Source organism: Glandiceps talaboti, chromosome 11, assembly GCF_964340395.1.
Source record: "Glandiceps talaboti chromosome 11, keGlaTala1.1, whole genome shotgun sequence".
NCBI classification, from domain to species: domain Eukaryota; kingdom Metazoa; phylum Hemichordata; class Enteropneusta; family Spengelidae; genus Glandiceps; species Glandiceps talaboti.
This window is the reverse complement of record NC_135559.1, coordinates 6,833,768-6,860,176: the sequence shown is the minus strand read 5'-3', so window position 1 is coordinate 6,860,176 and position 26,409 is coordinate 6,833,768. Positions and strand designations below refer to the sequence as shown.

The following is a 26,409-nucleotide window of genomic DNA, read 5'->3' as shown; positions in this document are numbered from 1 at the left end:
TTGTACCTTGAAAACATACAAATTTTATACAATTCTTCAAACGTAAAGGCCAGGGTTTCTGTCCCATGTTCTTGTGTTAGTGTGTTATCTTATGATCAGAAGAGCTGTAAAGATTACATAGAATTATTATTTTGTTCTGGACCAGTTAATCTATAGCTGTGTCAGCCAACTGTTTTCACAACTAACTTTTTAGCCTAATTGGAACTAGTCTGGGTTACCCAGCTTCATGCAGCTGGCTGCTCTGCCTATGAGACCACCCTAAATGAGGGTCTGGGGAAATGAGATTCCAACTCGCCCATGCAGGAAGTACCTTTCTTTCAGAGCAGTGCAGTGCATGCTGGGGAATACTTCATGTCCAACATTGTAGGCTAAACGATTTAGGTACTTTCACAACAAGTTATCACTTCTCAAAGCATCATACATCTAAACTACAACAAACAGGTCCTGTAAGCCCACTTTCTATACTATGACTAGGAAGAAATGTACCGTGTTACCCCAGCGCAGGGTAGTTGAAATGTGGTTTCCCCCAGACTCCTCTGGTGGTCTCGTAGAAGAGCCCCCAGTGGCGAGAGTCTGGGTAACCAAGACTAAATCAGAACTGGAATGTAAACCTTTCCCCAAACTCTTATCTGTTCATGTAGACAGTGAAACTCAAGGTAAAACCAATCAAAGCTTTGGTAGTAATCTAATAAGTCCTTGGTCACTGTTTGGGAAATTGTACAGTGTTTCTCATGAATGTACAATGTACACTCTAAATATGATTGGGAGAGGGGGGAGGGGCAGATTTGAGGGGAAGGGAGGGAAAAGGAAAGGAATCATAGCCATTGTGAATGTGCAAACAGTTCTAGGATGATTATGTCATGTATGGTGGTGGTAGAGGTGGTGGTGGGGGTGGGGATGGTAGTGGGGTGGGGGGGGGGGGTTAGAGGAAAGGGCTTCACTTGCTGTTTTAAAGGATATCACAGTCAGACCACATAGCCATGCATATGAGCAGTTATTCCTCCAGTAGTTGGTTCTGTAAAAATTGACCTACTTGTATAATCTTACATCCAGGAATAGATACTTAATTCTAAAATAAGAAGAGTTGAAATAAATTACATCAGGCAATACATACAGTTAGGCAATCCATTACTGAGTAGTTACACAATACATGGCTATTATATGATAGTTAGGCGATTCGTTAAATACTGTATAGTTAGGCAATTCAAGAGTGGCAATACATGCACTGCCACATGACGACAGTTTGGAACAGGATTAAAATTTAGGTATAGAAAACAATTGACTGGCAATGCTCTAGAAAAATTGGTCTATATGTAGAACAAAAGAATAATCCTATATAATTCTTATGGTTCTGCTAATGAGATAACACCTTATGCGAGAACTTGGATTGAAGCCCTGGCCTTTAAATGAGGGTACCAGCACATGTACAGCCATGCAAATGAGAGAACACACACACTGTAATACTGTGCTGCAATACATGACTGTATAGTTAGGCAATACACGACTATAGGCAATACATAACTGCATAGTTAGTCAATACATGACTGTATAGTTACTAGGCAATACATGACTGTATAGTTAGGCAATACATGACTGTATAGTTAGGCAATACATGACTGTATAGTTAGGCAATACATGACTATAGTTAGGCAATACATGTCTGTATAGTTAGGCAATACATGACTGTATAGTTAGGCAATACACGACTATAGTTAGGCAATACATGACTGTATAGTTAGGCAATACGTGACTGTATAGTTAGGCAATACACGACTATAATTTGGCAATACGCGACTATATAGTTAGCCTAGGCAATACATGACTGTAGAGTTAGGCATGACTGTAGAATTAGTGATCTAACTTCTAAGGGAGCCTTGTCACTACGAGTCCCTAGACGAGTATTTTCTGGCTAGATGAAGTAAAATATTGGAGAACAATATCGTTTTACCTCCTCAAGCATAATTTATGAAAATTGGAAAAAATAATGGTGATTTGGATGTTTTGACCCATATTTTGAGCACCGCAAAACCAGTGACGTAGACACGGGATATCGTGACATAGAACAACCAGGGTATATTATACATATTTTCTGTTCAAAGACAATCACTTGGCTCCTTGAGTGTGGTATAATAGTCTGAGTCTATGTATACATTACATAATTTATATACATACATTTGTACAGTCAGATGAAAAAACACTCTTTGAGAAATGTAAAGTGTGACTCAGTCACTGATAAACTGCCAAACATACAAACATGATTACTCATTAGACCTTTCCTTGAAATAACTCCTTGATCAAAAACATGTTGTCTATTCTTACTAAACAATAAAGAATTTATGTGTCATAATTGGACAGAAATTACCATAGTTACTGATGAAAATGTACCCAATGTTTGAAATGTTGATTTGTCCAAAAGTCACAGCAACACTAATTACTGGTATGTGTCAAAGATATTCCAAAAGTCGATAATAGACAACAGTCTTGAATGTTGACAATTTTTCAATTTCATTCACAGATTATAGTAATTAAAACCATAAAAGAATTTATTTGTCATACACAATAATCAAAAACAAGTTATCAAAAACATTTCTCATCATTGCATGCATAAATTTTGTCAAAAAAATCACCATAAATATTGATTATGCATGGAGAGATTTCAAAATTTGATCATGAACGCAAGTAGAATATTTCAACTTTTCATTCACAGTAAAATAAATTAAGTATTTATTAGAAGTGTAATAATTGGATGTAATGTTACCAAATAAAATATTACTATTAATTGTGTGCGTAAATTTGCCCAAAAAATCATACTCCTTATTATGCATCAAATTCAATAAATGAATGAATTACATTGGCAGTGTTTACAACTTTTCATTTTCATTCACATACTTCAGCAAGTTTCAAATTACACACATGTGACCCAGTATAGGGCTATAACATAACCCACACAGCATGGAATGTACGTGATTAGTCATCGTACACATGTCTGCTATATATATAGACCATGACCTTTGGCCTCTCAAGTGTACATACTAACGTCAAACTATTAATAATACCCCCTTTCCTACTGCGTGTACAAGTGACAAACTATATACTGTCAATCAGGGAATCATACTGCTCAGGGCATGCTGTCTAAATAAATGTCAGCGTTGTATGACATACTTTGTTAGAAACTAGTTTTAAACATAAACTCAGTTGTACCTAAAGTGGCACAAGCCGAGTTTATAAATTTTTAAATTGTATAATTTTAATGTCAATGCATACCTTCTGTTACATTACAATTGTCTTCTAGAATTGTTAGAACAGTTGATTGCTGAGTTGATGCACAGAGATAATAACCATTGGATACAGAAGTCTGACTAGGTTTCGCTATCGTGGTGTGATAAATCATATCAGACAGACACTGCGGAATATTACATCTGTCAGTGTCTGACATTTTGCTGAAATTTCCTGTCGATGGTGTTTGACTATTTGATGTTACGACAATCCCCAGTTTCGAAGTACAACTTTTCTTGTGTTATATATGCCACATGCAAAGGTCACCGTCATTGAACCAATGGTGGTTGTCATTGAACCAATGGTGGTAGTCATTGGACCAATGGTGGGAGTCATTGGTCCTTTGTTGGTAGTCATTGTCCTTTTATGGTAGTTATTGATCCAGTGTTGGTAGTCATTGAACCAATGGTGGGTGTCATTGATCCAGTGTTGGTACTTATCAATCTAATTCCTTTCTAAATCACATCTCATCCATCGTTCCTTTGTTTGTTACAGTAAATTTGACAGCCCAGCTAGTTGAGATGATTTCTTACCCCTATAATATTACAAAATGAGAAAAACAGAGTTTGTAGTTGGAGATGATATATGATATTACACATGTATGAAATCAATATTATATTTAGTGCCCACAAGGTTCAAATTTTAAGTGGTTTTTGTATCTAAAGACCGCTGAATTTTTGTTTTAGACCACCCAATTCAATTTCAGTGGTCCATGCATGACATGTAGACCATAATGTTGTTTTCAAAGTGTCATTCATATTTTAGTGTCGATTTTTCAATGAGCAATGTTGTGAGAGTAAAAATAAATAGTTTGAAAGATCAGTGAGTGATTTTGTACAGTGTACCGTTGGCCAATTCATATGGTGGCCATATTAGATTTTGAACTTCCTACTCCCTGTAATTTGAATCAATTAGCATAACTTTAATATATATTTCCTATTTCACAATTTAATTTTTGTTTATTTAGAAATTAATACTGATAATGAAGAACTGTCTGAATACCTAAAGAACACTCAGACTTCATCTCACACTGAATACAGGAATACATGTACATGATATTATAACACCAGTAATTGTTGTCAATTTCAGGGAACGCAAAAACAGAAGCAAACCACACGGACTCAGGAAAATATTCATATACCAAGGTTTTATTTTCCTTATGGTAAACCTGTACCACAAAATGATATTGATAGTATGTTACAAAGAATACAAGATGCTTTCAAGGAAGTGGCAGGAAGTAAAGGTGAAGTACTTAAAAACCAAATGGATAAGGTAACCAAGGTGAGTTGTGACAGAGGTGGAAACCTCTGCTCTAAGTACTTCCACTCACACTGCACACTACCTCACCATTTCCACAATCCACTCACCTGGCCAATGTTTGCTATCAGCCTCTCTGTCTTTATTCCTTCCAAATCCCCCACCCCACCCCCACCCCCACCCCCACCCCCATCCCACTCCAATGGTTGATTTGACAATACAGAAGTATGCTACTAATGACTTGCAACCTCAATTGATATTAACACCAGAATTGATATTAGCCCGGTGTAAACCACCAGGGTGACACCAGGCTAGCAAATTAGTAAATGGTTGTTTATACATTATAGCAATTTAATATTAGTGATTGCTAAATGTTACTGGCCACTCTACTCATCCCTAGTACCCCCAGTCTTCATACCCCTTCCCATTTCCATATTTCTCCCCATCCCACCCCACCTCATACCACTCCAGTGGCACTCCTGGAAATGATTTGTAAACACATCAGGAGTGCAATATTTCTGAATTGTTATTGAATTACTTGTCACGCTACGATACCTCGCCCTAACCCTTCCTCAATCCTTCCCAGATTTTTTCACACACATTTCTGCTTTATTTCCAATTATCCCTTCTCTTTTCCTTCGGATGTCCAAATGTGATCAAAACACTGTATGGACCTCAGCAGTCTTTAGTCTTGCCCAATATATACATAATGGTATTCAATATCTAATATGTCATTATTCTATCTTTATCATTGCAGGCTTGTGGTTGTCCATTATATTGGAAAGCTCCTTTATTCAAAGCAGCAGGAGGAGATAGTTTAGGCCACATTACTGTAAATAGTTTCATTTCAATGTGGGAAAAGTAAGTGACTGCTAAACTTTCTTAATACAGCGCAAGAATTGCTTTCTACCTTTGATAGCATACAAGTTTTCTAGCTAACACTGAGCCGACATTTTTACCTCACCGGCATGTGTTCAAAACTGTACAGGTCGATACCTCTATCCAGCCCAATGTTAGCTCGAGACGAACTTGGTGTTACATTAGGCTCACAGTCTAGCAATTTGGAAAGTGATTAATGTTGAGATTCACTGTATCTTTATGTGTTTTTAACTTTAGTCAACTGTAGGATGCCTAATTGCTATGTCTGTCAAACTTTTACTGCTATACTGTAACAGTAAAAACCAAGCTGTGAGTTATCATAAAGATGAAAGAGTTTATAGTTTGGCCACTAGAGGTTGCTGTTTTGCAGCAGCTCTTTCACCAAAAGTGATAAAGATGGTCAGAATAGTTGAGTCGTCTACTGTATGCAGATGTAGATCCGTTCCAAATCTTTCATGGCCAATGTCTGATATAATTATTGATGTCATTCACAGCCAGATCTGGTATGGATAGTCCTTGCAAAATTTAGAAAATGGCTGCTAAATGAGAAAACAGTCTGTGGTGTATTTGAACTGCTTAACATAGTTTGACTAGTAGTTTCTTCTTCTATTCATGGAACTGAACAAGTGTGGAATATGGTGTATACAGTATTTAAATTTAGTCCTTGATGTTGCTGCCATGTGTACTTTTGAATTTGGAGTGCATCATGTGGAGTCATGATGGCTGAATGGTTAGAGTTGTTGGCTTGGAATCTCCAGGATGCTTGTTCGAGCCTTGCCAAGGCCATTTATTTCTGAATGGCTAAAACCCTTGAGCAAGATTTGAACCACAATTGTGCCCCAGTCAACCCAGATATAAATGGGAACCTGGTAGATAGAAGTTGCTTTGTGAATGCATTAATCCTATGCGCTTGATAGGCTGCAATGGATAGTATGCTCCCCAGGGATTTGTGGACGTATAAAGCGCCACTGTATTGTTCTAGGACCATCACAGTGAGGGAAAATGCTATAACGATATAAAAACTAACATCATGATGTTATTACTATGGGTACTGCCTTCTTGAGTTGTTCTGGCCCTGTTATGTTGATGATATGTTGTTGGAAATTCATACAAGTACAAATTAAAGACTAACTCTAAGTCTAACTCTCCCAGTACTTTGTGTATTAATACACTTTTGTTTGACTTATTACAGAATTGTTAAAACTTGTCATGATGAAGCTTCAAGATTTCTTAAAGTATTAGCACCAGCTGACACCAATTATCTGGTGTCAGAAGACTTTTATTGTTTAGTACAGGTAAGCCATACACATTTATAAAGTGTGTGTGTGGGGTGGGGGTGGGGGTGATGACATGTTATTTCCTTTGACTTGTGCCACTGTAGTCCAGAGACTTCACTATGTGGCCTGACATTTATACTATCACAACAAATACATGGCTGTCTTACAGACTAAACAGAGACATGGCTGTCTGGCCTGACATACAGACTAAACAGAGACATGGCTGTCTGGCCTGATATGCAGACTAAACAGAGACATGGCTATCTGGCCTGACATGCAGACTAAACAGAGACTTGGCTGTCTGGCCTGACATACAGACTAAACAGAGATGTTGCTGTCTTACCTGACATACAGACTAAACAGAGACATGACTGTCTGGCCTGACACATACAGACTAAACAGAGACATGGCTGTCTGGCCTGACATACAGACTAAACAGAGATGTTGCTGTCTGGCCTGACATACAGACTAAACAGAGACATGGCTGACTGGCTTGTAATACTCACTAAACAGAGACATGGCTGTCTGGCTTGACATGCAGACTAAACAGAGATGTTGCTGTCTGGCCTGACATGCAGACTAAACAGAGACATGGCTGTCTGGCTTGTAATACTCACTAAACAGAGACATGGCTGTCTGGCTTGACATGCAGACTAAACAGAGACATGGCTGTCTGGCCTGACATGCAGACTAAACAGAGACATGGCTGTCTGGCCTGACATACAGACTAAACAGAGACATGGCTGTCTGGCCTGACACACAGACTAAACAGAGACATGGCTGTCTGGCCTGACACACAGAGTAAACAGAGACATGGCTGTCTGGCCTGACATACTGACTAAAAAGAGACATGGCTGTCTGGCCTAACATACAGACTAAACAGAGACATCTGGCCTGTAATACTGACTAAACAGAGACATCTGGCCTGACATATAGACTAAACAGAGATGTCTGGCCTGACATATAGACTAAAGAGAGATGTCTGGCCTGACATATAGACTAAACAGAGATGTCTGGCCTGACATACAGACTAAACAGAGATGTCTGGCCTGACATATAGACTAAACAGAGATGTCTGGCCTGACTTACAGACTAAACAGAGATGTCTGGCCTGACATATAGACTAAACAGAGATGTCTGGCCTGACTTACAGACTAAACAGAGATGTCTGGCCTGACATATAGACTAAACAGAGATGTCTGGCCTGACTTACAGACTAAACAGAGATGTCTGGCCTGACTTACAGACTAAACAGAGATGTCTGGCCTGACTTACAGACTAAACAGACATGGCTCTCTGACCTGGCATACTGGTGAATGGCATTCACAGTGCTATGAACAAACAAAAGGGTGACATTGGATTATAACAGTCTAACTTCACAGTACATTTTGTTATGATATGATATGATATGATATGATATGATATGATATGATATGATATGATATGATATGATATGATATGATATGATATGATATGATATGATATGATATGATACATGTATGATATGATAGCTTTCTTTGATGCCTTCTTGGGTAAAAATGTCAACAACAACAAAATGGCTAACTGAGTGATAGTTTAAAATCTGATATGAGTTGCATATTGTTGTGACTATGACAGTGAGTGTACAGTGATATCAAAGATTTGAATATTCATGAAATGTTATTTACTGTGTATCCAACTACTGGATAGATGTTTGTATTGTCTGTAGTCATGTATTAAAAACCAAAATGCACACAAAGAGTCATAAACGATAGATTACTGGATACAAATGTCAACAATAAATGGATAATGAATGATTCCACTATGATTATGTATACCAGTGGGGATGCAACCACTAAATAGCACAGCATTATCAATATTTACTATGCTTACCACTAGAGGGCGCTCTGACTGCTGATGCGTACTTCTCTTCTGGTACAGGAAGGTTTGTCTCAAACTTGTCAAAGTGACTTGTGAGGAATAATTCTTGTGTTGTTTATTTGTTTGCTTGTACAGGATGTTGTAGATACTCATCCAGGGTTACAGTTTCTACAAGAATCTCCAGAGTTTCACTCACGATATATTCATACTGTAAGTTTACTCTTATCAATATTTTTATCTGCCGAGATGCTTTTACCTTGTGCACAATGAATATTCATGAGAGAAGTTTTACTGTGAAGGGAATAAGTACTGAGTGTGTGTGTGTGTGTGTGTGTGTGTGTGTGTGTGTCTGTCTGTCTGTCTGTCTGTCTGTCTGTCTGTCTGTCTGTCTGCTTTTGCATATACGTGTGTGTCTTTATGTATGTATGTATGTACCGGTATGTATGTATGTATGTATGTATGTATGTATGTATGTATGTATGTATGTATGTATGTATGTATGTATGTATGTATGTATGTATATATTATGTATATATGTATGTATGTATGTATGTATGTATGTATGTATGTATGTATGTATGTATGTATGTATGTATGTATGTATGTATGTATGTATGTATGTATGTACAGTGTGTATGTATGTATGTATATATGTATGTATGTATGTATGTATGTATGTATGTATGTATGTATGTATGTATGTATGCATGCATGGTCTGTGCAGGCAGATAGTTTAAAGGACATGTGGGCATGTATGCAGGGATGGATGGATCTGTCATCAAGTTTGTGATCATGTGTTTACATATACTGGTATACATGTGTATGTGTCTGCCTCTGTCTGTTTTGTGTTTGCCTATATAGAGAGTGTGAGTTTGTTTGAGTTTGTTTGTTGTTTATTTTTTGTCAAAGTGTATATGCACCATCCTGGATCCCATACACCTATCCATCAGTGTACGAGTGTGGTGACCAATTGATAACAGGAATGTTAGTATGCTAGCTGTAGTTTGTTCAGTTTGAACCTTTTACACCATTCCCCAAGTCAGATGATGTGCACTGCTCCATGTAGACAACAGATAATGCATCATGTACCAGATAGACTTGATAATCAGCTATTGACTGGGTGCCTCAGAAGTACGTACAAGAAAGAAGAATTTGGTTGTTCTTGACCAATATTCAATTAAGGCTATACATACATTCACACACACACTCATGCATGCGCACATACATACATACATACATACATACATACATACATACATACATACATACATACACACACACACACATACATACATACATACATACATACATACATACATACATACATACATACATGTACATACATACATACATACATACATACATACATACATACATACATACATACATACATACATACATACATACATACATACATACATACATACATACATGATGATATAGTCCACAAAAAGATTTGTTTTTATATAAAAATGCAATGTTTTAATGCAGTTGCTGGAATGATAAAGATTTCGTTGAATGCTAAAACAGGTCTGTCAGATTCACTTCAAGTTCAAGTACAAATATTGATATACAAAAATGTATAAAGATAACGATGCATCTCCATTTTGTGTGAAGTCAGAGTATTTGACAAAGTCATCATTTATGCAGACATCATTTTCGTCAATATTTACTTCAATAAAGTCATGCAGAAAGTAATTTTCAAAAATTGTGATCTGGGCACTTTGACAATACTTTCTCTAGTCACTTTTAGAAGCAAAACATTAAATGAAAAAAAAACTGATGACAAGCCACTTCAAAATGGAGACAGCATCAATAAATTTAGATTTTAAGTTATATGTGGATACGTTTGCTGATATCCAGCAGAGTTAAGTTGAATGTGTAAATGACATAAACCCTTGTCGTCAATTGGAAAGCATAACTGCAAACTAATCTATGCATTGTTGACATAGAACATATACCATTAAGAATAGAACTTGATAGAACAGGATAGAACTGTTTATTAGTAAAATGGTACCTGTCCAAACTTTACGTGTGTAGTTATTGACACTACGATCTCATTTATATTTGAAGAAAAAAATGAAATTCTTCGGGAATCGTTTATTATGCTGACTGTTTCTTTGATATTTATCAATTTTGTGGAATTTTCTTTAAAATAAATAAAGAAAAAGAAATTGCTACTTTTTTGGAAAGTTTTACAAGTTTTTGCTATAGTTGTTTCTTTTGTTGGAAGTTGTGCTTAATATCAGGTAAAATGAAATCCTGTGTTCGTATAATTTCTGTTCCCCAAATATGTAATTTTGTTGACAACTTAAACAAGATGATTGGAATGTTTTCTTTGTAGCTATGGCAGCTGTAACTCTGACAACAGATTAAGAATAACTGCAATTAAGAATTTATCTCTTGTGATTTTTGCCTTTGGTATTCGACAGACATATCTGTATTTTAAAAATGAAAATAGTATGTGCCTCAGAATTAATAATCTTAAATTTCCGCTGTTACTTTGTGAGAAAAAACGCAAACTAATTCTCAGTTAAAAAAAAAAAAAAAAATCTGGGGTCACCATACAGATTTTTTAAATAGAGGTCAAAATAATGCCAAGATTAAACCCATTTCAAAATCCAATATGGCCACCAAATAATGTGTTAATTCTCTTGAAAACGAGATGGTCAATCCCCATATTTCTGTTAATAGTTTAAAAGGACCAAAATAACTTTCCTATGGCAAAGTTTTAAGAGATTTGAATAACTTTGATTTTTTTTGGCAAATTACTGTCGAGGCGCATTCTACCTTAAAAAGCCAGATGCATGATGGTAGTGTTTCACTTCAGATGTGAAGTTAGCCTGCTAGAAATTGGCATTAACAATGAGGTAGTTATAAGTCCATAGGAGAGGTTCCCATACAGCTGAAGACTAAGTCTATGGATATTACAAGCAAAATAGAATCATAGGTTGATATTCGTTTTATCGTGAGTAATTTTGCTAAGGTCTGGGAATCCCTCTAATAGATGCCTGGAATGTTGTAAAAACTCACATAGTACCATAATTTTGATTGCGAGCCCTGGTTACCTAGGGAACGCAGATTTGACCTAATTACAGGTATTAACAATAAACACAAGGTGGCTATCAATTTAAAGGGGGTTAGTCCGTCTTCATGGTGTAAATCAAACAGCGACTGTGTCAAAATTCTGTCAAACTCACATTTTACTTTCCTACAAAATGATAAACATTGCCCTACAAAATGGTGAATGTTGTCAAAACTTTTGTAATATTTCTTGCAAGAATATCTTTGTGGTCATTGAGATATCACATGTATAAATTTACCAGAAAAATTAGACTTGGTGAAATGATGCTGAATTTCCAACTACAAATGTTGATGCTTTTGAGGTGAACTTTTTGGTATATGTAATATGCAACAATTTGTTAAGGCAGTGCGTTTTTGTGTAGCATTATTCCTCCCATAGTATATTATGGGATGGTCGATTTTGTGCTGTGAAGGCAGCTAGCATAATGTTAAGGCTTAATACCTTTGTCGTCACTGAGTTTTGCTTGGTGTTACACTGAGGTTTGATTAATTTGTTTGTTCTCATGAATTTGATTGCTTTGAGTTGTGATTGCTTCGTTTGTAAATTTTGGTTTGTAATGTACTCGGTTATCTTGTTACTTTAAACACACTTGATGTAAACAATCTCAAGAAAAGTCATAAGCCTACCCGAATACTCTCTCTGTTTCATAGTAACAGTGTCTATTCTTGTGGTCCGACATGATATTTCTGGCCACCAAGAATAATATCAATGACAACCTGAACTTCAGGTTCTTTGTCTTCTTGTGAATTTTCACCCTCGTCAGTAGCGCCACCTTGAGCCTCGTCAGTAGCGCCACCTTGAGCCTCTTGAGCTGGTTCCTCATCTTCCTCCACAGCTGTTTCTTCAACTCCCTCCTCAGCAGTTTCCTCATCTCCCTCCTCAGCTGTTTCCTCATCTCCCTCCTCAGCTGTTTCCTCATCTCCCTCCACAGCTGTTTCCTCATCTCCCTCCTCAGCTGTTTCCTCATCTCCCTCCTCAGCTGTTTCTTCAACTCCCTCCTCTACTGTTTCTTCAACCACCTCCTCTACTGTTTCTTCAACCACTTCCTCTATTTGTACTTCAACTACTTCCTCAGAAAGAACCTCTACCTCTTCTGGAGATTCATCTTCCTCCTCCATAGACGGTACATCTGCCTCCTCCTGGACAGGTTTCTCTGTTGCCTCATGAGCACCAATAGGCTGCACAGGTTCATCCGTGACGTCCAAGATTGCGTCCACCAGCAAGGACTCCTCTGTGTGTAGTTGGTATTGAGGTTGAGCAGTGCCAGCATGTGGTATCACCACTTGCACATTGTCATCAATAGGGAAACTAGACACACCCAATGCAAGGACACAGAGGAACCATACTTTGATTGGCATCATCTTTGTTTGGTGACTTTAATTGCACTGTTACCTGTAGACAGAGAAGTGACATGGGGTTTAGTCTTACTTTTAAGGGGAACACTGCTCTAGGAAATAGAGACATTTTCATGAACTGTCCATTCATTCTCTAAAGCCATTTTATGACTTTACATCAATTATTTGTGATTTCAGAGAAATATCAAGTTGACTCCTCAGTACTTATTCCCTTCACTGTAAAACGTCTCTCATGAATATTCATTGTGCAGCCATTGAATATATTATTTCTGCTGACTCCCATCATGCATTTGCCCCCAGCAAAGATATCCAATAAAGGCACAAGATCAACTTGATGTTCCTCTGAAATGGCAAGTAACTGTAAGTGATGTAAAATCATGAAATGACTCTCCGCAATCTATAATTTATGAAAATGTCTTTATTCCCCAGAGTGATATTTCCCTGTAATTGCACTGCTACATGTATTAGTGTCTGGCGCTATTTGTCATCACCAGTTAGGATTGCAGTTTTAGAAAACTACAAGAACCCTACGCACTTGACCTCAGTGGAACATTTTCATAGTTAATTCTCCCTATGAAGTGTTGGTTAGGCCATACATCTATCTTCTACATGTATAACTTAAAGGCCCATAATTCCATCCTATGTTCTCACATTAGTGCTGTCGTATCAGTGGTACCATAAGGATTAGGTATTATCAACTTTTTATAGCTTTGCTATGTCACGGTGTTTGTTTTTCTCACCCAATGTTAATCCCAATCTGACATGGCCTTTAAAATTACTTGGACTCTGTACTGACATTTCTTGGCTTCCAGAAGTTCCATTTATATTAAGCTGAACTTATACCAGATGTAGATTTATCTGTTTTTGTCTAGTGATCTGTGTCTTTCTTTTTCAAAGTCACCAGTAATCGATGGTGACAATTGATAGACACTACTAACGAACACAGACAGCAATTGATAGATCTGCATACCAAATGCATACAAAAGATACTTTGGCCACTAGGCATGCTGTGTCTGTGCAGCACACCTAGTGGCCAAAGTATACAATCTTTTGTTTTTCTGATACTCGGGCTATGGCAAGAAGATGTATCAACTGTCATGTGTGGTTACTAGTAGGGCTATCAATTAGTTGATTACTTTAGTCCTCTGAAAAAATCATCATCTCCTAGTGTTTCAGGACAAGATATCGGCATTCTCAACAAATCAAAACATTCTGCTAATTTTCTCAAAAAAGTATGAAATTTCAGGAACTAGATGAGTTATTTCAGCAAAATTTAGTTGATGTCTTTATGTACTGCCATGTAATTTCAGCCCTCGTTTTCGTCATGTGGGGCGCCCTCTTGAGACACTTCTTTCAAAAATGACATGAATATGGCATATTGTAATCGTACATGGCATGCTTGCTAATGGTCGGTAAGATGGGGTCATTAGTGGTGCTGCCCTCATCTGTGCAGCAAGCACAGATTCTTGAATTGCCACCAACAATTATATTTTACTGTGATTGTCTAACATACTACATTTTTGTAATTACTACTAGCTAATGATTATCAGTTTATGTAGTATGTACCTTAGAAATAAAACTCTTAAACTTTGGCTGTTTCTTTGAAGAAAAATGGAAGGTTGCCATTTTTTAAATAGAGAACAGAATGTTCTAAAAGTAATACTTGTAAATGCCCCCCCCCCCCAAACTGTGTGATATCTGTTTGAAAGTTAAGTTGGTAATGTGTAGTAGAAAAAGCTACTCTCCCTTTTAAAAAAAAATAAAATTCTGACTAGAAAAACTAGTTTGTCATTTACACTAGTTAAAAACAAAGACTTAAAAAAAAGAAGAAAAAAAGTTACATTGCCATGTTAAAAGTAAAATTACAATGTTAAAAATAAAGTTACCATGTTAGAAGTTAACTTCAGACTAGAAAAAAAACTAGTTTGCCTTTAAATTAATTAAATACGAGTAATGGATTTTTTTTCACCATGTTAAAAGTAAAATTTAGACTAAAAAAAGCTACAGTTTTGTGTAGACCCGAAAATCAATTTGATTAGATTTATTGTACCATATTATTATATGCAGTCAGAGCTCAGTGGGGAGTTATCCTAAACAAACAACTATATAGTCAACTGTTTGGCTTTGAATACCTAATTTGCATACAGGAGAGTGACTTTTTCAAACATTAAGAACAGCTTGCAGTGAACTTACAGAAATGAAATTTTTGACTGAAGTGAAAATACTTAATAAAACCTTGATTAATCTATTCTGTATAATGTCAATGCATGCCTTCTATGACATTCCAATTGTCTTCTGGTATTGGTAGAAGTTAGAACAGTTAATTTCATAGTAGGGGTTTCCTTGATATTTTTATACATATAATAAATTATGTAATCAGATCGTTTATAAGTTATATCTCATTATAATGTACCAGGTTTAAGTTCAGTCAATTGCAAGTGATCATTAAGCATACATTAGTTAGTAGAATACTGTGAGAGTACCTTTTAAATAATCATAAAAAATACCCCCAAGAAAACGTGAATGAAGTTTCATGATGCAAAAACAAGATAAGACAAAGACCGAAGGACAAATGTTTTCTGTGTTGCACACTTAACATTTCAGATTAGAATAAAAATTTCATAGTAAAAACAGTTGTATAGAAAAAGTCGATGGTGAACTAAAGAATAATTCTATGTAATCATTATGGTTCCACTGATAAGATAACACTAATGTGAGAACCTTGGGATGGAATCATGGGCCTTTAATAAATGTATGAAAAACATTTCAAAATGAGATTGCCTGAAAAAAATGATATTTTGGAAGTACTGTAGATTGATGGACTTTTATATTGCATACAGTTCAACAATAGAAAGCTATTCAAGAGAAAACTAACTAGTCAAATTAAATTGTTACTTTGAGTTTAAGACACACGGTTTTTAAGATTTACTACAACATCTTGAATAAATTTTGATAAAATACTGACATATGGCAATTCTAGCTCCTCGAGGTGAGTTGTTACTTTTCTTGCTACTCAAGATTTAAGATTTATGACAGCGACTTAATAATAACTGACAACTTATAGATATACTTCTAATCAACAAAATCTGATTTATAATTTAAAAAGTGTGATAGGTTAACATAACGTGATTTGTGTAATACAAGTTATGTTTAGTCAAGATAGAAAGTAGCCACTTGTGTGAAGTCTATTGAAAGATTAGATATCGGATAAAAAGCAAATAATAAAATAAAACTGAAGACTACATTTACGATGAAAAGCAAATGATCATCATGATAAAATATAACTGAAGACTGCATTTTGGATAAAAAGCAAATGATGAAATAAAACTGAAGACTACATTTTGGATAAAAAGTAAATAATAGAATAAAACTTAGACTACATATCTGATAAAAACTAAATGATGGAATAAAACTTAAGACTGCATATCAGATAAAAAGCAAATGATGGAATAAAACTGAAGACTGCATTTACGATAAAAAGCACATGATGGAATAATACTGAAGACTGACTATATATGATAAAAAGTAAATGATAAAATAAAATAAAACTGAAGACTGCATGTCAGATAAAAAGTAAATGATGGAATAAAACTGAAGACTGCATTTTGGATAAAAAGTAAATGATAGAATGAAACTTACTTTAAAAAGTTAAAAACCAAGTCAGCTGGAGTCAGCGTTGTCCAAGAAGAAGTCTGTTACCAAAAGTAGGTAAGAGTTGAAATAACAAGCAGAAAGTGTTGCTAGAAGTGGTTCCTAGTCCATTTAAATAGAGAGCTTCACCATGTCTACCACCTACACATTTTCCTAATATGGAGAGTTCAATCTAAGGGCAGCCAATCAGAATACAGTCGCTGACAGATGTGATGTCCTCCTGCCCAGGTCGGGGACAGGCTATCACTGAATATCAACCGTTTATTATTTCTTAGATGTTTGTTTATGTTATTCTATCTGCTTCTAGACAGGATGAGATGCTGTGACATTAGCTGCTAATTTCAACAGGGAGAGATTAATGAGGATCGGGTCAAGGAGGGATGGAGTACATCAAAGTGATCGGCAACGTATAGACCACCATGTTGTGTGTCTTAAACCGAGATCAACTTTGTACCAAATTTCAAAATTTGAACAGGGACTGGTCCACGTTCCCAGAGCTATGCTTTGATGATAAATGACACATTGTTCAGACAGAGAGTGCTAGAAATACACCATGTTACTTGTCTTACCAAAAGTCAACTTTGTGCAAAATTTCTAAAATTGAACAGACACTGGTCCACATCCCCTAAGCCAAGCTTTTGATTATAAATGACAGGCAGACAAGGGGAAAAATGCATCAAACAGAATCAAAGACATGTAAAAGTTGTGTTTTGAGATTTCTTATTTGAATTGAAAATTTTAGCATTGCATCAACCTACTAGTGTTCTAAAGGTTGATTCTCTACTCAACAGGTTTTGGCTCAACTGACATAGATTTGCTGACTCACAATCTGTGCCCCTCCCCTCCCCCCCCCCCCCCAAAAAAAAAAAAGAAAAAAAAGAAAAAAGAAAACAAAAAGAAAAATAAGACTGTTAGCATTTTAAGAGATCAGCTATATTATTCTGGTTTATTGACCAGTATTTCTGAGCCAAACAAATGTTTATTTTTCACTTATTAGTTATACTGATGATGTTGGGTTGAAACGTGCAGATTCAGTTATGAGCCATTGTGCTATGCATTATTATCAGACAGTTAATTGACAGGTTAATACTGTCTGGGAAAAGTGTCCATCTGTCTTTAATAGATATCAGCCTTGTAGTTTGAGGTGTCACCATATATCATCCCAGGAGAAGTTGTTCTGTCATACCACAGGCACTTGTCTACTGAAATATCAAAAAATGTATTTTAAAAAAGCCATGTTGTAGATGGCTGGTTGATGAGATAAAAAGGAATGATACAATACTATAACAGAACCCCATGATATACAAGTGAAAGTGTGGCGCACTATTTGAATGAGTGCTAGCCATACATGTTCTCTGCGCTTGTGCTCTCATGAGCGTAGTGAGTAAAAATGCAGCAGAAAAGACTGCAAGCAAGAGTGCAAATACCCACACATTAGAACATAAAAATCACAGTGCGATCATACTATTTTCATGTGTAGCGAACTATCGTGTTATCATTTACATAATTGCATGCAAGTGTGCAATAGTGTTTTCGGTATTGCACTGCAGTGCAAATACGACTAGAATATGCATGTACTGGTGCAAGTAATCTCTGGTACTTCTGTAATTCTGGTTTTTAAGATGATCATTACAACTGATACCAGAATACCACAGACGCTTGTCTACTGAAATATAAAACAAAGTCATTTTGTGGATATCTGGCTCATGAGACACAAAAAAAAAGACAAAAAAACCCCAGATATTAATTTCTAAGATTCCATTATACCAATATTATGAAAACATGCCTCGATGGCAGTTCGGGGTCTCCCAAACTATACTTCCTCTATCCAGCTTTAAAGGCCCGAGTTTCAATCCCAGTATCTCCCATTTAGTGTTATCTTCTACAGTGGAGCCGTAAGGATTACATAGGACTGTTCTTTTGTTCTGGACCAACTTTTTTTCTATAGCTTTGTCAGACAACTGTGTTTCACACCTAACTTTTAATCCTTTTTTCAAAATATATCATACAGTATACTAGTAAATGTAGTGTATTCAAAAATTCATTTCAACCTACAAGTGCCTGTGCTTTGTACTATCACATAAAATCAAGGGAAAGTGACTCTTTACATTATAGATAATATGAAACTTAGATAGATAGTAGAAACATATACACACAAAAGTAAAACATGGTTTATGTAGAGGAATATAAATTATGTGATTGTAGGCAGAATGACCTTGACTTTGAGTCATGGCCAGCCAGTCTTTGAAGGACCAGACATCTACATGTAGTTATACTTAACTTGGCCTTGTCTGATCAGATTAGGTCCCTCCTGCTGTATTAACTCTCTCTTATGGTGTGTTTGGATGACGGCACCCTTGTGCTATATGTAAACCCTCTAAAATGTCAAATGTCTGCAAATACACACTTGTTGAAATCATGGAATATGGTATGATATGATAAGATATGATGATTTAGACATTTACACTGCCTAGTATCCATCAAGCAGTGCTCACTGGCTCTGTATAATAAATACTAACACAATATTCTGAGTCCCTCTTGAAGAGGTGTGTCTTTAGTCTTGACTTGAAATTCTCAATACTGGGTGAAGGGCAGACAGCGTTTGGCAGTTGGTTCCGAATGAAAGAATTGTGGTGGGTGGCGTAGCTGAAAAACTAATATCCATAATATTATGATTTGAGATTGTTCTTGGAATCTTGAGTTTTGTATGATGACTTGAACACAAAGAGCTTGTGGGATTGTTTTCTTTATTTAGTTCTTCCTCTGCACACAGAATGATTGTCGTAGTGCATTTGTATAAAGTTTAGTGCAAAAATTAATATGTATAGTTCTACTAGACTATTGAATGTCTGCACCCTTTAATTAAAACTGATGCTAAATATTTCCTTTGAAAAGGTTCGATGTCTGCATGAACACAAACTTGTTAGATTTTGGAATGATAGCTGTACTTCATGTGTGCAAATACCTTCCAAATTGCCATGATGTATTTGTTTATGTACACAAATTGCCATGTGTATGTCTGTATGTGTTTCTGTGATGTGTGTGTATGTAGGAGAGGGGGGGGGGGGAATGATGCAATTACCTTCCAGTTAATTTTAATTCCCTCTCAGTTTATTCACCCTTTCATGTATCTCTCAGCAAAGTATTATTAGAGCTCACTGTGTATGCACAGACGTATCATATAGTCACACAGCTGGATATGTACACATGTTTAGTGTATATATCCCATTCTGTTGACTGGTTGCCAAATTACATTGTGTGTATGCGTGTAAGAGACTCTGAGAAAGAAAGCTGTGCCTACAAACTGAAGTAGCTGATTTAAGCTGACACAGCAGAGAATAGGTGACTAGTATATTTTCAGTATCTGGTTGTCTCCATTTGTATCAAGCTGTGCAGCATGTGTTTAGGGGCATGAAATAAGATCACCTGATGTGTATTTGTAGTTGAGAGAGAGGTTAATGTCCCAGAAACAAACTATTCTGTCATCAGGTTGTACTATTTCAAATAAAGTAGTCTATTATGTCAGCTAGGGTCCACATCATCAGACACGCAGTTAACAATTTCTTTACCAAGCCTACTGTTATAATATTTCAGTGTTTTTAGATAAAATTTGGGAACAGCAATAACAGAGAAAGGAAATCTGGTAAAATTTACATAGGTTTCCACAGCTTGTTCAATAGTTTTGGTGGTGAACGGCCATAGAAGCTTGGTAAAACTTGTACGAGTTTCGCATCTTAATTTTGATGGGGAACCTGGTACCAGTGGTAGGAAATTTGGTAAAACTTGCAAATTTCCACTCCTAATTTTTGTGGAAACAACCATAAAAGCTGGAGAAATTTGGTAAAACTTGCATAGCTTTCCATACCTTGTACGATAATTTAGGTGGGGAACCCTGTAGTAGAGGTGGGAAATCTGAAACATTGATTGTATTTCCTTACCTTGTTCCAGAATTTTAGTACGGAAGACCCTGCTCAAAATGAGAACAGAACAGAGATTGAATTTTGATAAACCTTGCATATATTAAATTCCTATACCTTGTTGTACCGTAGTTTTAATGTTGAACCCCAGTAACAGAAGTGGGGGGACTTGTTAGAGCTTGCATAGATTTCTAGACATTTAAGCTTTTACCTTAATATTGATGGGGAACCCTTATAAAAGAAAAAACTATCATCGATGGACAGAGAATTTAGAGATTCTTCACTGAGTCTATTGTAATAACTTTCCCAATGTGTTTGCCAAATTTTGGGAATCACAGTTATGACAGAGGTGGAAACCTCGAAAAACGTGTACAATTTTTCATATCTTACTTACAACATAATTTTGATGGGGAACCCAATAACAGAGAAATCGAGGAAAACGCACCAAAATAATGATACAAGATAAAGAACCCGATAGCCTGAGACGCTATATGCATGGTAAAGAGAGATCTTAGGGATTTGATGCAAAGATGGAAACCTAGAAAAAGATGTATAGAGTTTTTTCAATCTGGAAAAAGCACGAAAATGATGATGCAAGATATTGAACTATAGCCTGAGATGCTGTGCTGAGATCTTAGAAATGTGATGCAGGGATAGCTGTAGACATGGAAGTCCAGGAACTCAATGCATGTTTGACCAAATTTCCCACTCTATACAGTGGTAGCCAACCTTAACAAGAAACACACACTTCAGGATAGATGACAGTTGAACAGTTCATCTTTGATTCATTGTCTGATTATAGTGTCATTTTGATGGTGTCATGGCCAGTCTGAAGGACTTATAACACTTCCTGTTATACATGTGTTTGACCTTAAACCAATTAAGTTCACCCTGTCAAATGTAACCCTATCTAAAATCCATTACAGCGCTCCTCAAAATCTCAGAAATAGTTTTTCTCTGTACAAATAGTTATATGCATGTTGCTCCCCTTTATACACACAATTCGAACATGGATTTAGCATTATCTTGAAAGTTCTAAGTGTTAAAATACAGCCTATTTTTTGAGTGTCTGTCCTTCTCCTTGTACATGTTAAGAACACAGATGGGTTTTCCTACAAACTTGAGTATTTGCAAAAATAAACCTTGATGCATGTCCCTCCCCTAGTACACAATAAGAACCTAGCAAGATTTTAAATGGTCAGTGTTTTTGCTCAAGTTGGGGAACCCCACTGTAACAGAGATAAAGGAAAGGAGTAAAAAGTGGTATAGTTTGCAATGGAATCTATCATATCTCTGTTTGAGAACCCTGATATTATAACTGGGGAACTCTGGTAGATTTTACCTACTTTTAACAACACCCTCAGCAAAAACACCGATCTTGAACGTTTTAGTTGTAAAAATACACAGGAAATTATGTATTGTAAGGGTCCCGAAATTGATAAAGTGAGTGGGAAAGTGCTCAGCACTCAAGTTGTCGAAAATGGTAAAGTGAACGTCGAACTGCGCACGGAAGTGCTCAACGCTCACTTTGTCGAAAATGGGTTGGGCGTGCTCAATCCCAGACTGTCAGGACCAAGGTCTGATCAAAATACAGCTTTATACAAGTCCTCCCTTTAACCAGGCAGGGATGTACTATATATATTGCCCTCCCCTCTCCTCCCCCCCCCCCCTCTCCCTATCTTTGCACACCTCCCAGTATCTTACACACAAAGTTAGTTCACATGATGCCATGAAATTACCAAATCGGTAGAGAAAATATTCTGTACAAATCAATCAAAATACAAAATAATTTTTATTAAATTTCTACAATTTGGTAGAAAATTGTAGAACTGTATAGAAATGTATAGACCCATTTTCGTTAGGGATAGTGGTGAATGTATTTCTACCTTGTTATAAAGACTAATTTATTGTACAGAAATATTGGTTATTGTGGTAAGCATGGAAGTGTGGTACAAGTTTTTGTGGGGAGACTTTGATGTATGTTTATCATGTCTGGTGAAAGTACTGTACAGAAATAGTAAGTTATTGCAGTAAACATTATTTCGTAAGAATGTGAGTGTGTTCTAAGATATGTAAATTGTGTAGAAATACTGGTTATTGTGGTAAATTCTGAAGTGTGGTTACAAGTTTTTGTGGTAAAACATCAAAATTTGTTTGCAAAGACTGATTACTTGTACAGAAAAACTGGTTATTGCGGTGAATAGTTTGGGTTTAAAGCCTTGACGCCCAGACCTCGTCCTCACTAAATCTCTAAATGACGTGTGTGTTGTCATCTTTAGTTTTGGTCGTTCTGCAGACAGGCCTTGAATACATAGTTTTAGAAATTACAAATTGGCTATAATGTTGTGAACATCTGGACTTTGTTATAAACCGCAGCTGTTTGTTTGCTTTGAGGCTCACAATGAATAGCTCTTCATATACTTTTAACTCAACACTTGAAATGACCAGTCGGTTATAAGGTCAGTGTCTTCTAGAGCATTCCATTGATTGTCTGGCTTTACTCCAAAGTTATAATTTATAGCTACGTTCTCACACTTAACTTACACAAAGGGTTGACCAGGCAGACAGACAGACAGACAGTTACATTCATACATAGACAAACATGTATACATCCATATGGCATACGAAAGTGGTATGTACATGCTTGCATGCACGCACATGCATGCATGCATGCATGTATACATATATACACATACACGTACGTACCTACATACATACATGCATACATGCATGCATACATACATTCATACATACATACATACATACATACATACATGTTCATTCACACAAACACATGATTGACTCAGAGAACTGACATACTTGAGATATCAAAGAGATTCGAATATGTAAAATATAATTGAATTAATTGAATTACTAGTAAAACAATGTACATGATATGATTTGTGAAATGATACAAAATATCAATTCAGTAGAAATGAGTTAAAATACTTCGACCACATGTTGCTAGGTAACAGTTACTTCTGTCAATGTAATAGTAGATGTTATATATAAACCTTGCATGTCAGATTTCTAATCCATTGTGAATTAACTGTTGCCATCTTAACTAGATTTGTGTGATTTCAAGATTATTTTGATATTTTAAATATTCCGAGCTATTCTCTCTGTGACCACAAGATCCATATGGCGTGATCCATCATTGACATTAGAGACCCAAGACACATAACCTCTCATTTTGATAAGTTACTAAGCATGTCTAAATGTTAAGCTGTCAAACTCAATAGATCATGTGTATAGATGGTGTATAGATATCTGTCACATATTACATCACAACTAGGTTACATGTGAATGTTTTATCATGATTAAATTCTAGTGTGATCCTACGCTGAGCTATGTTTAAAGTATTGGCTAGATTACTAATGACAACCAGACCAGCAACTTGTTGGTTGAACGACTATCAGCTGATTGGTCAGCTTGACTAACAGTTGGTTGGTCTGACTGGACTAGCAATTGGTTGGTTGGTCTGGCTAGACTAGCAATTGGTTGGTTGGTTGGTTGGTTGGTTGGTTGGTCTGACTGGACTAGCAATTCGTTGGTTGGTCTGAAAGGACTAAAACTGGTTGGTCTGGCTAGACTACCACTGGTTGGTTGGTCTGGCTAGACTAGCAACTGGTTAGCCTGGCTTACTAGCAACTGGTTGGTCTGGCTGACTAGCAACTAATTGGGATGGGCTAACAACTGACGACTAGCAACTAGTAGTGTTTTACTACAGCTGACAAAATTTGCTATATTTAATCTTTGCTGGACGAGCTGTTAGTACAATTTAATGTATTTGTAGCACCTTCACTGATTTCATTAGAATGGAGACAACACAGCAAAGTGCACTGATTGTTAAGAACTTCGACGTCTCTTTGCTACGGCTACCATAGTTGGCTTTGCTGGACATGCACACATGTACTGCAGTCAGTAGAATTTGTTGAATCAACAAAAAATGTTTCTGTTACAAAATGCTATTACTATAACAGCATTTGACGTGTGCATAACACAATAATTTAAGAGCTAAAAAATATTTCAAATATCACCATTATTCCATTAATCCTAATGAAACATCTGAGTTGTATGTACATGTAGAGACTGAGTACAGTGATTTATTGAACAGTTGTAGATAAAAAATATTATGCATGTTGTAAAAATATCGCCTGACTGTGATGTAACTTGATAAGTGTAATGAGATTGCTCACAGACATATCTATGACCTGCCTAGATCATTTCCCACATTTATCTGTGTACTAACTTTTTAAAAATCATTCACTGGGTCTCTTTAAAGCTGTTTTACAACTCTAAAATTTACACCAACAAGTGAAGATAACATCAGCCTGGTAATTAAAGTTTATAAAAAGTTTAGTATAGCAAAATGTTATGATCACAGTGTGTAGACCCAAAATCCATTTGATTGAATTTATTTGTAACATACCATATTTTTGTACGGCTGCACAAATATGTTTACACACAGCTGATTCACTATTCAGGATGTAGAATATTATGAGTACATCATAATATCTACCAAGACAGTTTTAAAGAACAATTCAACTTTCTTAAACTTTCTCTGCTTAATAGGCAAATAGACTTTTCGCAAATATTGGCAAATTGAGGAAATCTTTTCAGTTGGTGCCAAAAACAAATCCTGAATCAGTTGTAGCTAATATAACTATCATCTGTGGCAAAGTTGTATTATTGGAATGTTACAGTTAGCATTGCACTCACTTGTAATCACCTCCTATACTGTCAAAATTTGGCATTGCTTGATTTATGTATTTACAGAAAGACATAAAATTGAATCTTTTAACATTCATCTGAGTTCATGTCACGGTGAACAACCACCAAAATACTTTTGCAGGGTCTTTCACCCCACAAAAAGTACAAGACGTGACCTCTTCCAGCACACTAGGGGTTGTTGGTGGCCAAGTGGTTAAAGCATTTGTGTCTTACTGATGCTGTCGGGATTCGAGGCAACTCTGGGCTTGATTTAATTTGCCACGATGCAAACAAGAAGAGTGTCATTCAGTTTGACTCTACCTAACATTGTAGGTTTTCTCCAGGCACTCCGGTTTTTGTGTGTCAGCATCCATTCCCAGTTGTATTTCGTAGTCTTCATGATTCCGATGTTTGCCTTCATTCACACTCTGCTTCACTCAACAGTACATACAGAATTATACCAGACACTGCTAAGTATAATGATCTAGAACACACTGAACTGTCTACTCAAAAGTATCATATTTTTATTCATTGGCTGCTGGCTTTATTACAGTATGACATTTCCACATGGAACAACTCAGTCAACGACAAATTCGTATGAATATTTTGTTACCATCTCTAGTTTCTTGAGAGCAGGAGATTGTGGTTCTGTGTTTGAATACAACATTGATCTAAATTTATAGATGTATGGTACCTAAACACTACATACATACATACATACATACATACATACATACATACATACATACATACATACATACATACATACATAGTTTACATACATACATACATATATACATACATACATACATACATACATACGCACGCACGCACGCATGCACGCACACACACACATACATACATACACACACACACTACATACATACATACACACACATACATACATACACACACGCACGCGCACACACACACATACATACATACATACATACATACATACATACATACATACATACATACATACATACATACATACATACACACAAACACACACACACACTACATACATACATACATACATACATACATACATACATACACACACACACAAGACTTTGTCTTCTGCCATATATTTATAATACCTATAGTAAAATGTTAGTTCTCCAGTTTCTTATATG

At 36.2% G+C, this 26,409-nt stretch overlaps 2 protein-coding genes across 3 annotated transcripts in view; one reads left to right on the top strand and one right to left on the bottom strand.

Annotated features, from left to right (window-relative positions):
• LOC144441927 (serine/threonine-protein phosphatase 2A regulatory subunit B'' subunit beta-like) overlaps positions 1 to 26,409 on the top strand; it is a 46,311-nt gene that overhangs the window by 10,941 nt on the left and 8,961 nt on the right. For both annotated transcript variants that reach the window (XM_078131193.1, XM_078131194.1), the window contains 4 exons: positions 4,366 to 4,557; positions 5,291 to 5,394; positions 6,605 to 6,707; positions 8,685 to 8,759. In XM_078131193.1, the coding sequence (XP_077987319.1) occupies positions 4,366 to 4,557; positions 5,291 to 5,394; positions 6,605 to 6,707; positions 8,685 to 8,759 (474 nt within the window). The remainder of the gene's footprint in view (positions 1 to 4,365; positions 4,558 to 5,290; positions 5,395 to 6,604; positions 6,708 to 8,684; positions 8,760 to 26,409) is intronic.
• On the bottom strand, positions 10,030 to 16,716 carry LOC144442259 (uncharacterized). The gene is made up of 2 exons (XM_078131556.1): positions 16,629 to 16,716; positions 10,030 to 13,026 (listed from the first exon to the last, which is right to left on the bottom strand). Exon 2 carries the CDS (start codon positions 12,993 to 12,995, stop codon positions 12,294 to 12,296), a length of 702 nt encoding a protein of 233 aa, XP_077987682.1. The 5' UTR covers positions 12,996 to 13,026; positions 16,629 to 16,716; the 3' UTR covers positions 10,030 to 12,293.

What these genes read in the sequence shown, in the direction of transcription:
- LOC144442259 (XM_078131556.1), bottom strand. Translation starts at nt 12,995, where the DNA reads ATGATGCCAATCAAAGTATGGTTCCTCTGTGTCCTTGCATTGGGTGTG.